General features: G+C 55.2%; 1 protein-coding gene across 8 annotated transcripts in view; it reads left to right on the forward strand.

Annotated features, from left to right (window-relative positions):
• Nucleotides 1-13,428, forward strand: part of FAM178B (family with sequence similarity 178 member B) — a 115,285-nt gene that overhangs the window by 57,769 nt on the left and 44,088 nt on the right. For all 8 annotated transcript variants that reach the window (XM_086328132.1, XM_086328133.1, XM_086328134.1 and 5 more), the window contains 4 exons: nucleotides 4,416-4,530; nucleotides 12,393-12,474; nucleotides 12,743-12,919; nucleotides 13,129-13,226. In XM_086328132.1, coding sequence (XP_086184258.1) covers nucleotides 4,416-4,530; nucleotides 12,393-12,474; nucleotides 12,743-12,919; nucleotides 13,129-13,226 — 472 coding nt within the window. The remainder of the gene's footprint in view (nucleotides 1-4,415; nucleotides 4,531-12,392; nucleotides 12,475-12,742; nucleotides 12,920-13,128; nucleotides 13,227-13,428) is intronic.

Genomic DNA, 13,428 nt, shown 5'->3' on the forward strand with positions numbered 1-13,428 from the left:
GATTGTGTGAGTGGTGTGGTGTGTGTCAATGTGGTGTGTGGTATGTGTGTGTGGTGAGTGAATGGATGAGTGTATGTGTGTGTGGTGGGGTGGGGATGTGTGTGAATGGTGTCTATGCAGTGTGTGGTGTGTGTGTGTGGATGGGTGTGTGTGTGTGTGTGGTGGGGTGTGTGTGAGTTGTGTGTGTCTGTGCAGTATGTGAGTGGATGGATGGGTGTGTGTGTGTGTGGAGGGGCAGGCGCAGGCTGTGTTACATGCAAGGAGGCCATAGGGGGAGAGGGCCTGAGCCCCAGGGCGCGGTGAGAAGAGGGCAGGTGAAGGGGCCGTGAGGGTTGCAGAGCGGAGGAGGAGCAGGAAGGAGACCGGAGCAGAGCGGGTCTGGAGGGGAGACAGGGATGTGAGTGGCATGGGTCTGGGTGGGCTTCCTCAAGGCCCTGGGGCATGGTCCTCTGTGGTGAGCCCTGAAGGCAATGAAATGTTCGTGTTTGTGAAATGTGGACTTGATGGGATTTTATGTTTCTACCACAAACATGGCAGATTCCTCTGATAACATCCCCTTTGTTCTTTGCCCAGGCCCCACGGGGGACAGGCCTGTCCCCTCCCCTCCCGTGTCTTCCCGTCCCCACCTCACCCTAACCCTGACCCACCCCTGGGCCTGGCACCAGCTCCAGCACCACGGGCTCCTGGCTGGACCCAGGGTCTGCAGGGCTCTTCCTCCTGACCATTACATCACTCTTGCATCACGCTGACCTTCCACCCACCGCCTTCCATGCCATTTACACCTCCTGGTGTGGCATGCTTCACTTCCACGCACATGGTTTGTTTCCTTATCAAACCTTCAGCTCCACAAGACCAGAACTTCAGTCACCTGGTGTTCACTTAATGTTTGTTGACTAAATAACAATTTTTTTTTTTAGCTGCACCAAGTCTTAGTTGTGGCTCCTACATGCGGGATCTTTAGTTGCCACAGGTGAACTCAATAGTTGCAACATGTGGGATCCAGTTCCCTGACCAGGGATTGAACCTGGACCCCCTGCATGGGGAGTTAGAGTCTTAAGACACTGGATCGCCAGGGAAGTCCTCTGAATAACAATTTTATGTGACTAAGGCTAGAGTTGATTGGCTAAAACTTGTGATACAGAGCAAGTTTAAATTTAAATACAAAAATGCTGAGGGAAGTTAAATAATCTGAGTTGGGAGGATGAAAAAGAGTAAGGTTTTAAGCCTCCCTTTCCCTGGTGGCACATCGGTAAAGAATCCGCCTGCAGTGCAGGAGATGCGGGTTCTATCCCTGGGTGGGGAAGATCCCCTGGAGGAGGAAAGGACAACCCACTCCAGTGTTCTTGCCTGGAGAATCTCATAGACAGAAGAGGCTGGCAGGCTGCAGTCCATGGCGTTGCAAAGAGTCAGACACGACTTAGTGACTCAGTTCAGTTCAGTCGCTCAGTCGTGTCCGACTCTTTTCGACCCCATGAATCACAGCACGCCAGGCCTCCCTGTCCATCACCAACTCCCGGAGTTCACTCAGATTCACGTCCATTGAAACAACAATAAAAAAAAAGTCATGAGCCCCATGCTCAGATGTGTGATGGTTCAGTAGCTCACATTCCTTTGGGAATCAGCACTCCCATTTAAGGCTGATGGGGGCTCCCCTGCTGTGGCCCTGTGGGGTCTCCATGTCTGAAAATCGGGACCCCATCAGATGATGTCACTTGGGTCTCCCCACAGCAACACTCAGAGTGCGCGTTAGCAGCTTGATTGGGGGCGGGGGAGGGCATGAACAAGGACAGATGTCTGCAGACCCTGCTCCCCTGAGGCCCCGGGTGGGTCCTGGCAGGTGTCAGGAAGGTGCAAGGAAGCCCCCGCAGAGGGGCTGGAACTTGGGGGACTGAGAGGCTTGCAGGGATGTGCGTGGTTTCCCCCATTGTGCACAGACGGAGCCAGAAGAAGGGTGGCTACATGAAGTGAAGAGGCTGCTGAGGCGCAGATGGAAAAGTCGCTTTTATTTCCGGCCTGTGCCTCTTTTCCCCGCCCCCGCCCAAGCCTCCGCTCCACCCCAGGAGAGCTTTCAGACTCAGCCTCTCAACCGAGCCCAGATGCGCTGGCTGTTGGGGCTGGCATTGGAATCAGCCCAGGGCCCCGGTGCTCCCCCCGGGGGATCACCTCAGATGACCGCGCCGTGGGCGTACAGAAACCGAGTTCTCGAGACTTTTCTTCGGTGTCAGCTCTCCAGAAAACCCTCACTGGGGACGCACGGTGCTCGGGAAAAGCTGAGTGCCTGGCCTACTTACAGGCAGCGTTAATTACGGGCTCCGGAGGCCTGTTGTCACTTAACCAGCTTCCTGGGCTGTCAGTTTGACGGGACTGGTTTATCCTGGGGCCACCCAGACCCCTTTCTCTGGAACTTCTGGCCTCTCAGCCCCAGGGGAGCGGGGGTGTGCAGTAAATGGCCGGGCAGGCACACGGAGAGGGGTGAGGCCTGACTGGGCCCCAGGCCAGTGGGGTCTGCGATGCTGTCAAGGGCTTTTCTGGAGCGAGGCACCTGCGGGGGCCGCCGTGGGGAGGGGGCTTGCAGGCCGCCCGGGCAGGATGTCCCACCCAGCCGGGCCTCCCTGGGGCCTCGCCCTTGGCGATTCTCCTGCCACACAGTCCTCCCCGCCCTGGCAAGGTCACCGGCCTCCCATACAGCCCCGCTCCCACCCACTTCCCGGCTCGGGCTCTGCTCAGGCAGACAGCCCTCTCTCATTGTGTTTTGCAGCCTTCATTCTTCCCAGCTCATTTGCGACTTGGGCAAGGGGTATTATTACCATTCTCTGACTTGTTAAGTTGCCCGAGAGGAAAAAAACACAAGAATGTTTTTCCTCCTCCCAGAGTCTCATTACTGTTGGGTGAGCCTCAACTGAGATGTGTTTCCAGAGAGAGACACTCAATGCCACCATCCCCGAAGGCATGGCCCTGGCTGGGACTCAGACCCTCAGCTGGCCGCCACGAGGGACCGTGGCCAAGACATCTCAGTGCCCTGTTTCTGGCTAGATGCGCCCACGCTGTTTCATGCCCTCTGCCACTTCCGTCCCTTGGCTAGGCATGGGCTTCATTTCCAATTACCTGTGCTGTCTGCCCCCTGCCCCAGCCCCCAGTTAAGTCTCTCTCGCCTGAGCAGGTTCCCCACCTTTCACCAGCTCTGGGTTTTACAGCAACATACTCTTTTGTATTGATTTATCCACCTGGATTCTCCGCCTCCTAGACCACAAGCTCCCTGAGGTCAAGGGATCTACTGGGTCACCTTTTAGTCTTTGGCAGCTGGCATGCATCCTACACACGGTGGGGTCCATCAAGGGGTACCCTTAGGACGGAAGGCTCGCCCTCCGGTGAAGGTTCAAGCCGGCGCTGCTCTTGGTTCTGCATTCCTGCAGCTCACCCTCCATCAGACCCTTCGTTTGTGTTCCGAAACACTGCCAGCCTGTCCTGTGACTTGTTACCAGTCTCCCTTTTAGCCGTCTGCTGCTTGGTCAGGCTTATGTAGGATGCATTCATTCATTTCATCATTTATCCATCCTTCCATCCATTCAGCTTCCTCCACACACCGGCCACTCTGAGTGTGCAGGGAGAAACAGCATGGACCTGGCCCCTGTCCTCACGGGATTTACATTCTAATGGGGAGACACAGACGAGCAGCGAGCAGATCAGCAAATAAGATGATGCAGAAGAGGGAGAAGAAGGAGAGAGAGGGGCCAGCGTGGGGCTGGGGCCGCAGAGGTGCAGCCAGCTTGGGAAGCACACTCCACCCCGTTGTCTTCTGCTTCTCTGTTCTCCTAGTTCGGAAAATATCCTTAAACAGTCTGAAGGAAGAAAGGCCCTCCAGTCCGTAAGGTTTTTCCCCTTTGTTGAGGAGGTCAGATGATTGCTCCTGTCAAGAGAGAATGGTCCTCAAAGCTCGAGCTTGCTGAGAAAACGCCTCCGGGACTGTGAGGAGGCCCTCCGGCAGGATCAGTAGACCTGGGAACGTCCAGACGTTGCCCTAAGGACACTATTGAGAGTCCGTAGTAGGTGCCAAGCCAGACTCAGGCCTCGGTGGCGGAGAGTGCACGGCTGGGGAGCCTTGTGTCTCCTGTCTTGTGGTTTGGAGGCCTCTGGTTGGGGACTTAGCACCTGGCTCAGCTCAGGGCAGCTGATGGAGCTGGTGAGGGAGCCGTCCTCCCCAGGCCCACACGTCAAGTTGGCCATAGCTTGAAGACAGGAGAATGAGCATCCAGGTTCCCAGAGCACCACAAGTGTCTGAAACCTCTGGAGGCTTCACCCTCCAGGAAACACCTGTGCTGCCCAGGAGTGCGGCTGGTCCCCGTGGCCCTGCCGTGGGCCCAGTGCAGCCCGTCCTGTTCTGCCCCCTAACCCCCGCACCTTCTTTGGTCTGACAGATGGGAACACGAACCTGTGGTGCCCCTCACTGCGAGAGGTCTCAGCCACGTTCCACAACCTCGGAGCCCACAGCCCTACTCTGCGGCCCCTGGGGCCCACACAGCACACTGGGAGGTGAGTACGCCCCTCCCTGGTACCCTTACTCACACGGCCATGGCCACTGAAAGCAGTTCAAACCTATCTAATCGTGTCCATTAAATACATGCAGTACCAATTACACCTCAGGAAAAATGTAAATATATATATATATAAAAAAAAACAAAAAGGAGGCTCTTCTAAACATATTGGGTTGGCCAAAAAGTTCATTGGGGTTTTTGTGTTACATCTTACGGAAAAACCTGAATGAACTTATCAGCCAACTGAATACATCCATGCACCTAATGCTCAGTCGTGTCCTACTCTTTTGTGACCCCACAGACTGTAGCCCACCAGGCTCCTCTGTCCATGGGATTCTCCAGGCGAGAATACTGGAGTGGGTTGCCATGCCCTCCTCCAGGGGATCTTCCCGACCCAGGGATCGAACCGTGTCTCTTGCACTGGCAGGTGGATTCTTTACCACTGCGCCACCTGGGAAGCCCACGTATTCTTGCTTGGAAACACTAAAGTAGCTCCTCTTCCATAAATGTGATACACCTGGCCGGTCACTGTGCAAAGCTCCATTGTCGTCATTGTTGGCGATAGCTGGGGCTCAGTGAGCATTTTACTAGTTAGATAAAGGAGAGATTTCTTCTGATGATTATTGGAAATTATGTGCATTTTTTTTTAAGTTAAAAAGTCATCAGGCTGGTGACTGCAGACTCCAGACTCCAGCCCAAAGAGTGAAGCACAGAGTCTGAGGGGCCACAGTGAACTGTGCGTCTTACCACGGGTGATCGGTGTGTGAGTCCCTGTGCTCACAGCTCAAGGCAGCGATGGGAAGAACCAGGCACTGCCAGGTCTTACTGCCCTGGAGGCTGACATTTGCTCCTGCCCCTTCCTGACTCAGAGCGCTTGCTGCCCCTCCTCTTCCAAGATGTGTCCCAGTCCCTTTGGTCTGTCTCCAAGCCCCTCCTGACACATGACCTAACATCAGCTCGTGGCCAGCCGGGCACACTTTGCGTGGAAAGTCTGCAATGCCCCGTTTTGTGTTGTTGCAGCCCCGTTGTGCACTGGGTTCGGGCTGGGTGGGACAGGGATGCTAACTGGTGCAATACAGAAACGACTCTTGTTGGATGGATGGTGGACTAGATCTGGGTTGTAAAGGCAAACTTTTTGTTGAGACTTCTCTGAGTAGTCCGTGTGAGACTTGACTATTTAGGGGGCTTCCCAGGTGGTGCTAGTGGTAAAGAACCCACCTGCCAATGCAGGAGACATAGGAGATGCTAGTTCGATCCCTGAGTCGGGAAGATCCTCTGGGGGAGGGTATGGCAACCCACTCCAGTATTCCTGCCTGGAGAATCCCATGAACAGAGGAGCCTGGCGGGCTGCAGTCCATAGGGTCGCAGAGAGTCGGACACAACTGAAGTGATTTAGCACACACGCGTACACGAGTGTTTAGGACGCTGGACAGGCCGAGCCCCCTCCCTCCTGCCAAGTAGTCCTGGGGCCGGCTGTGGTGGGCGGACATCCCTCTAGGGTATGGCCCGAGCTTTCTCAAGAACCTGTTCCACCACTGTGTTTGGTAATTGTCTGCCAAGCCAAACCAGACCAAACCACCCTCGCTCTGCTATAAATACCCTGTGCTTGTGCCAGCCTGCCCTGCGCCTGCCCCTCCCCCTCCTTGGCATTCACACCAGGTGTAATAAGTCACTTGTCTCTTCCCCAACACGGAGCTTCAATTGAACCACCTTCTAGGAGGAATCAGGGAGAGAATTACACTCAGAAAAACAAAAGTCCATGAAGGGGAGGGCCCGGAGGGCCTGAGGATTCAGAGGAGCTATTTCTGAACGCTTGGAAAGTGGTGCGCACCTGGTGTCCACTTGGAAAGTGGGAGGTGGCACTGGAGGCTCTTAACCTCCCCATTTACTCTGCAAAGAGCCACACTCCCCTAACTTCCCCCTTCCCCCAGGGGCAGGTGATTTGTAGAAGTGTGGCCATTTAAATTCATCACTTCAAATACTTGAGGGTGGCTCACTTGAGTGGTAAAACATCTGCCTGCAATGCAGGAGACTGAGGAGACCCGGGTTTGATCCCTAGATTGGAAAGATCCCCTGGAGGAGGAAAGGGCATCTGCTTCAGTATTCTTGCCTGGAGAATCCCATGGACAGAGGAGCCTGGCGGGCAACGGTCCATGGGTTGGCAAAGAATTGGACACAGCTGAGGAACTGAGCACGCTAGCACAAATACTTGAGAGCACAAACCCCCAGCACGAAGGCTTCCCGCTTCTCAGCACCCTGTGGGAGCAAGGCAGAGCCCCGTGGTCCTAGGGCAAGGCCCAGAGTGCCGCGGCCCCAGACGGCTGTTCTGACACCCCTGCCTCTTTCCTTGGGCCCCCCACCTTGGGATGGCTGCTGGCACACGCTCTCCACCGAGGATTCAAAACTGGCCCAGAGAATCTGGCCGATGAATTGCTCCTTTAAGATTGCCCCTGTACAGATTGCATCTCTATAAGAGGGGCTGGGACCAGCCGCCAAACCACTCAGTCTAGGGACGTTCTTTTGGGAGTATAGCCTCCTTTCAAGAAGCAGACAGGTCCAGGAGAGACCTCTCCCGTGACCTCCCTGGGGTGGGGGATGGTGAAGTGCTGGCTTGCTTCTGTGTTTGGGAAACTCGGGGTGTCTCAGGGTTGGAAGACTCTTCTAGAGCACTCAGGGAACATCAAGAAAGTTCTGGCATCTCCTCTACCAAGGTGGTGGCAGCCTTCACAGCTCCATGGGCCACAAGAGCATCTTCAGGACAGGGTGCCCTCTCTCCATCGTCCTCGTCCTCAGAGGCTCGTCCCATGTCAGTTGGTTCCACATCAGGTGCTTCTGTGTTGACCTCCAGGGATGTCCCCATCTAGGGCTCCTCTGAGGCACTCACGTGCCGTCAGTGGCCGAGACTGGAAATGAGGCCACGTGTGGGCCCACGGCTTGCCATCTCTCCAGTCGCTGTGAGAAAGACAGGTCTCTCGCCAGCTGTTCCTAATCCCAGATTTCCCTGAAACTCATCACCATCTCATCGAATGCTTCAAGATTTCCTTCCAAAAGGAAACAGCCCTGCTGCTGCCGGACCACGTGCATCATCTGACGTCTGCCTTATTGCAGATAGAGTTGCCTTCTGCCCTGTGATGAGCCTGAGGAGGGAGACAGCCAGCAGAGGAGGAACCAGAGTGTGAACGCTGGACAGGAAGCAGATGAGAGCCTGAGCATCCTCAGAGGGGACCAGTGCCACGCTCAGCTATACAGACTTTTCATCAGGTGTCCCCGGTCTCACCTGGAAAGAGAGGGAGCAGTGGCTGATCTTCCTGGGCTGCTCCCTGATTGCAAAGCCCAGAGGAAGAGCCCTGGTCAGATCATAGGTGTGTGTGCACGCTTAGTTGTGTCCAACTCTTGCGACCCCCTGGACTGTAGCCCAACAGGCTCCTTTGTCCATGGAACTTTCCAGGCAGGAATACTGGAGTGGGTTGCAATTTCCTACTCCAGGGGATCTTGCCGACCCAGGGATGGAACGCCCATCTCTTGTGTCTCCTGCGCTGGCGGGCAGTTGCTTTACCACTGTGCCACCTGGGAAGCGCAGACCGCAGGTCCAGCCCCTGAGGACTGGCAGCCTGCTGCTGTTGCCTGTTGCTGGTGGCCTTCACCCACTGGGTTCTCTGAGAGGGAGGCTTGATACAGAGGCCAGTCGGCTAAATGGCAATCAGTCCACTGAAAGGGCATCCTGTCAAGTGTGGGGGTGGTGGCCTTGGGACAGAGTAATTGGATCCAGGTAAAAGTTGCTGCCTCCCCGCCCCCCCATTAGCTCAGCATCGATTCCTCTTCATTGCCTTGACTTCGGTCACTAGAGCCCAGCTGACAGCGCTGGTCTGGTTTAGCAGTGCCAGCCTGGGAGCGTGCCCTGCCCATGGAATGTGTGGTGGGCCCAGACCCCCAACTAGACCCTCGGTTTTCCCGTCTTCCCAAGGAAAAGGAGCAGAGGGTCACTTTCACTTAATTTTTTTTTTCTCAAATAATAATCAGATCAGTTGCTAGAAGCCAACACGCTTCTCTTAAGAGTGTAGAACAATGCCTTTGCAACCCAAACTCTAGCTCCTGGGTGCTGGCCACGGGCCAGGAACCCTAACTCTGCCAGGCCAGTGTCAAGGCTGGGGGTGGGGGTGGGGGAAAGCTGCTTTGCTGGTGAGGCTGGTGGTGGGACCCTCAACTTGATTCCAACCTGCTGAATCCAGGAGAGGAGTGGGCTCCTTAGACTATGAATTCCTCTTCGCGGCGGAGGCCTGGGGATCAGCCGATGCCACTTCCCAGAATAGCAGTCTCAGATGCCACGTTCCAGGCGAGCGGCTCCTTAGAGAGGCAGGTGGGGAAGGGGAACCCGTTATGTTGCCTGCTGGCTGTTCTCAGCAGAGGAAGCCTGGGGAGACACTGGGGCGCAGTGTGGCGGGGGCGGGGGCAGCAGTAGGGGGAGGCCATGCATCTTCCCACTTGGAAAGCCTGGCATTCTGTCCATCCCCAGGAGGAGAGACTCTTGTCACAGACACACTTCCCCTCCCCAGCTCTGAGAAGATGAGTCACCAGCTCACAATTTCTGCCCTCTTTCTCCCACTAGCAGCACGAAACTGTCTGAGAGCTCCCTCCACTTAGGCAGAGTCACAAAGTTGGCTCTGAGGCTCCCCGCCTCTTTGGGCAATCTAAAAGCGTTGCCTCCCATGTTTGCACGGCCCTGCGCACGCTCATGGACTGGTGTAAGCCAGGACTCCCGTGCAACTCTGACCCAGGCCCAGTGCGTGAGCCCCAGTTTCCACCGTTTGTTCGTGTTCTCTGGCCCTCACGAATGCTGAGGAAGAATGGCCTGGAAGAAAGGCCCAGCCCAGGCCTATCTAGCACTGGCCCCACTCCTCCACTCCAGCAGTGATTTGTTGATACCGACTTCCTGGGTGCCTAGAGATGGCATTTTTCTTCCCTCTCTGAGAAGCAGCATAGAGAAGGAAAGAGCGGAGCCTCTTCTCTGGAGCGTCTGGGAACCGTGGCCAGGGCGGCGGCCCCAGAGGCTGTTGCTGTCGGCAGTGTCGTTGTCATCACGGGGGACTTCATTTGTAGGGAGTCCCTTGTTATCAGGAACTCCAAGCTAGTTAGTAAGACTGCAGCAGCGGAAGAGACGGCACAGGGAGCCTTGTCATAAAGTCATCCTACTTGGATTTCCCTGGTGGTCCAGTGTTGAGATATCTGCCTGCCAGTGCAGGGGCCATGGGTTTAATCCCTGGTCCAGCAAGATCCCACATGCCATGGGGCAGCTGGGCCGGTGCCCGTGGCTGCACCTCCTGAAGCCTGTGCCTAGAGCCTGCACTCTGCATCAAGAGAAGCCACTGCAATGAGAAGCCCATGCACTGCAAGGAAGACCGAGCACAGCCAAAAATAAATAACACGTTAATTTTTAAAAAGCCACCTCACTTATTTGATGCCAGTGATATACACGTGGCCAGAGAAAGAGCATCATTTAGTAAGGACACCCAAGCTCAGGGTTTCACCCGGGGAGCATGTGCCCGGCAGGCCTGTGCAGAGATGTGAGTCTGCTGTGTTGCCAGCACCTCCCTTCTTGTAGCTGCTACTGCTAAGTCACGTCAGTCATGTCAGACTCTGTGTGACCCCATAGACAGTAGCCCACCAGGCTCCCCCGTCCCTGGGATTCTCCAGGCAAGAACACTGGAGTGGGTTTCCATTTCCTTCTCCAATGCATGAAAGTAAAAAGTGAAAGTGAAGTTGCTCAAGTCGTGTCTGACTCTTTGCAACCCCATGGACTGCAGCCTACCAGGCTCCTCCATCCATGGGATTTGCCAGGCAAGAGTACTGGAGTGGGGTGCCCTCGCCAAACTGTGTGTGACTCTGGTCTTTAAAGAGGGTGTTTTAAATGTGACCGTGGCCTGTCTTCGTCCAGGCTGTTTGCTGTCTAAGAGGAATCTGTTCGTGCCAGGCTTGTCTGTGGACAGCATGGTCGTGGAACACCTTTGGGGGAGTTGTTGAGGATCTCTCTCAGTCCGATTTCACCTTACTTGCAGACTTTGGAAGCTAACCTGACATAAGCTACAATGAAGCATGCTTTTCCGTGCATGCACAGACTCACCATACCTGTGTGCACAGAGAACGCTTTTAAATGGATTTTCTTTATTTTAGTTGTTTGTTTATTTTTATTTATGTTTTTAGCTGCACTGGGTCTTTGTTGCTGCGAGCAGGGTTTCTCTAGTTGTGGCGAGTGGGGGCTACTCTGTAGTTGCCGATGCAGGCTTCTCATTGCTGTGGAGCACGGGCTCTGGGCACAGGCTCAGTAGTTGTGGTGCTTAATTGCTCTGCAGCATGTGGGATTTTCCCAGACCAGGAATTGAACCCTTGGCCCCTGCATTGCAGGGCAGATTCTTAACCAGTGGGCCACCAGGGAAACTCCAAACAATGCTTTTGAGGAATACGTGGCAGGAATCATTGGAGTATGATTTTTCAGGCTTCCAAGCCCCAGAAAACTAAAGCTAGGGGCCCTCCTGAAGTGCCAGTGTTGGGGTGCCAGCCCCCGAGGGGCACCGGTGGCTCCACGTGCTGGTGTTCACCCTCTTGTGCAGCTCTCTCACCCTGAGTGAGGCTGGCCCATGTGACCAGGGGAGATCACAGAAGCAATGTCACCTCCAGGGTTAGGTTCTAAAAGGTTGCAGCCTCCATCTTAGGCGGGCATCTCCTCTCTCTCAGATCACTCACTTTAGAGAAAGTCTGGGCAAGTTAGGGAACCCTGGGGTGAAGCTCATGGAATGACTGAGGCTGGTGACCCCCTAGTGACCTAAGAAGTAGTTCCTCCAGGCTAGTCAAGCCTATGCTGACAGCAGGCACCCCCCACGAAAGCCTTGGGGGCAGCCTCCCCAGAGACCCTGAGTTAGAGCTCCCTGGCTAAGCTGCTTCTAGGTTCTTGACCCTCGGAAACTGCACAGGATAATACGTATTTGTTGTTTTTAAGCCTCTCCATTTGGGGGGAGTAATTTGTTACGCAGCAGTGAATGACATATTCATTGCGTTCATGACATGTGACATGTGACATTGTGTTCATGGGAACAGTGACATTTTATTGTTTTGGGCTCCAAAATCATTGCAGACGGTTAACTGCAGCCACAAAATTAAAAGACGCTTGCTCCTTGGAAGAAAAGCTATGACAAACCTAGACAGTGTATTAAAAAGCAAAGACATCAATTTGCCAACAAAGATCCGAAGCTGTGGTTTTATAGTCAAAGCTGTGGTTTTTCCGGTAGTCACGCATGGATGTGAGAGTTGGGCTATAAAGAAAGTTGAGTATCGAAGAATTGATGCTTTTGAACTGTGGTGTTGGAGAAGACTCATGAGAGTCCCTTGGACTGCAAGGAGATCCAACCAGTCCATCGTAAAGGAAATCAGTCCTGAATATTCATTGCAAGGACTAATGCTGAAGCTGAAACTCCAATACTTTGGCCACCTGATGCAAAGAGCTGACTTATTTGAAAAGACCTTGATGCTGAGAAAGATCGAAGGAAGGAGGAGAAGGGGACGACAGAATGAGCTGGTTGGATGGCATCACCGATTCAATGGACATGAGTTTGAGTAAACTCCGGGAGTTGGTGATGGACAGGGAGACCTGGCGTGCTGCGATTCATGGGATCGCAAAGAGTCGGACACGACTGAGCGACTGAACGATAACAACAAGAGAAAGACCCGCAAACACAGGGCACCAGGGCCCTGAGTTGAATGGATCGTCCAAGAACTCTGTTCTCCAGCAGGCACCACCTCCCCCCGCCTAAGTTCTTCCCTTGTGCCTGCCTCTGACTGCTTCCCTTCCTGTGCTTCTGTGTTACGTAGCGAGGCCAGCCTGAGCCACAGTGAGCAACAGGACGCCCTCCAGGAGGTGGCCTTGGACAGCAGCCTGAACTACATCTGTAAGGTGAGTCCCATCCATCCCCGTGCCCGCTCTCGATCCAGACCCACCCATCATCTAATTCAGGGGGTCCCACTGGGCACCATCACAGGCGCTTTGCTGGCTGCCAGGATGGATGCTACTGAAGCTGGCTCCCTCCACGCCCGTGCCTGCCCCTGACGACCCTGGGAGGCTCGACTTCAGGCCATGTTACTTTTCTCAGCTCCTTCCCAGCACAGCTGGGAGCTCGCAGTGCCAGGGAGGCACCCCTGCCCTAGCGCTCTCTCCTCTCCAGTTCCTGACACTGTGCGCACTGGCCCAGCCAGGGGCCTACACTGACCAGAACCTTCTGGACCTGATTGAGCTGCTATGCCGAGCTGGCCTGGACACCAGACTCCGCCTACTGCCCAAGACTGATCTCCAGCAGCTTCTGCTCCAGCTCCTGGAGAACATCCGAGAGTGGCCGGAAAAGGTACTGTGGACCCCTGAGTCAAAGCCCAAGCCCCCGGCTTCACCTGTGAGGTCGCCAGGGTGCTCCCTCGGCCCCCAGCGGGGCCCACGCTGCTCCAGCGGTCCTCCCCTCTGCTCTCCAGGCCTCCCTGCTTAGTGGGCTGATGGGAGGTCAGGGTAGGAGGCGCCCTGCCTCTGGAAGCCCAGCTGGATGCCCTCTGTGCCCCGCAGCTCCGGCAGCTGTGCTGCGCCCTGAGTCGGGCCTCTGATCACCACCACAACCTGCTGGCACTCGTGCAGCTCTTCCTGGACGTGAGCCCCCGGAGCAGGTGGGTGCTGCCCCACCTCCGTCTCCCCGCCCTCTGAGGCTCATCCCCGCCCCCGTGACACCCTGTGGGGTGTGGAGGAACCACCGTCTGCCCCATCAGTCCCCACAGACCTCCTCCTCCCGCCCAGTGTCATAAACCCAGGAGCAAGAACTAAAAATACAACTCACTAATGACTTCATTACCAAACGGAAAAAAAAGCCTC

This window comes from Bos grunniens, chromosome 11 (genome assembly GCF_055505025.1).
Source record: "Bos grunniens cultivar Pamir isolate PY7600 chromosome 11, Bosgru_T2T1.0, whole genome shotgun sequence".
Lineage (NCBI taxonomy): Eukaryota > Metazoa > Chordata > Mammalia > Artiodactyla > Bovidae > Bos > Bos grunniens.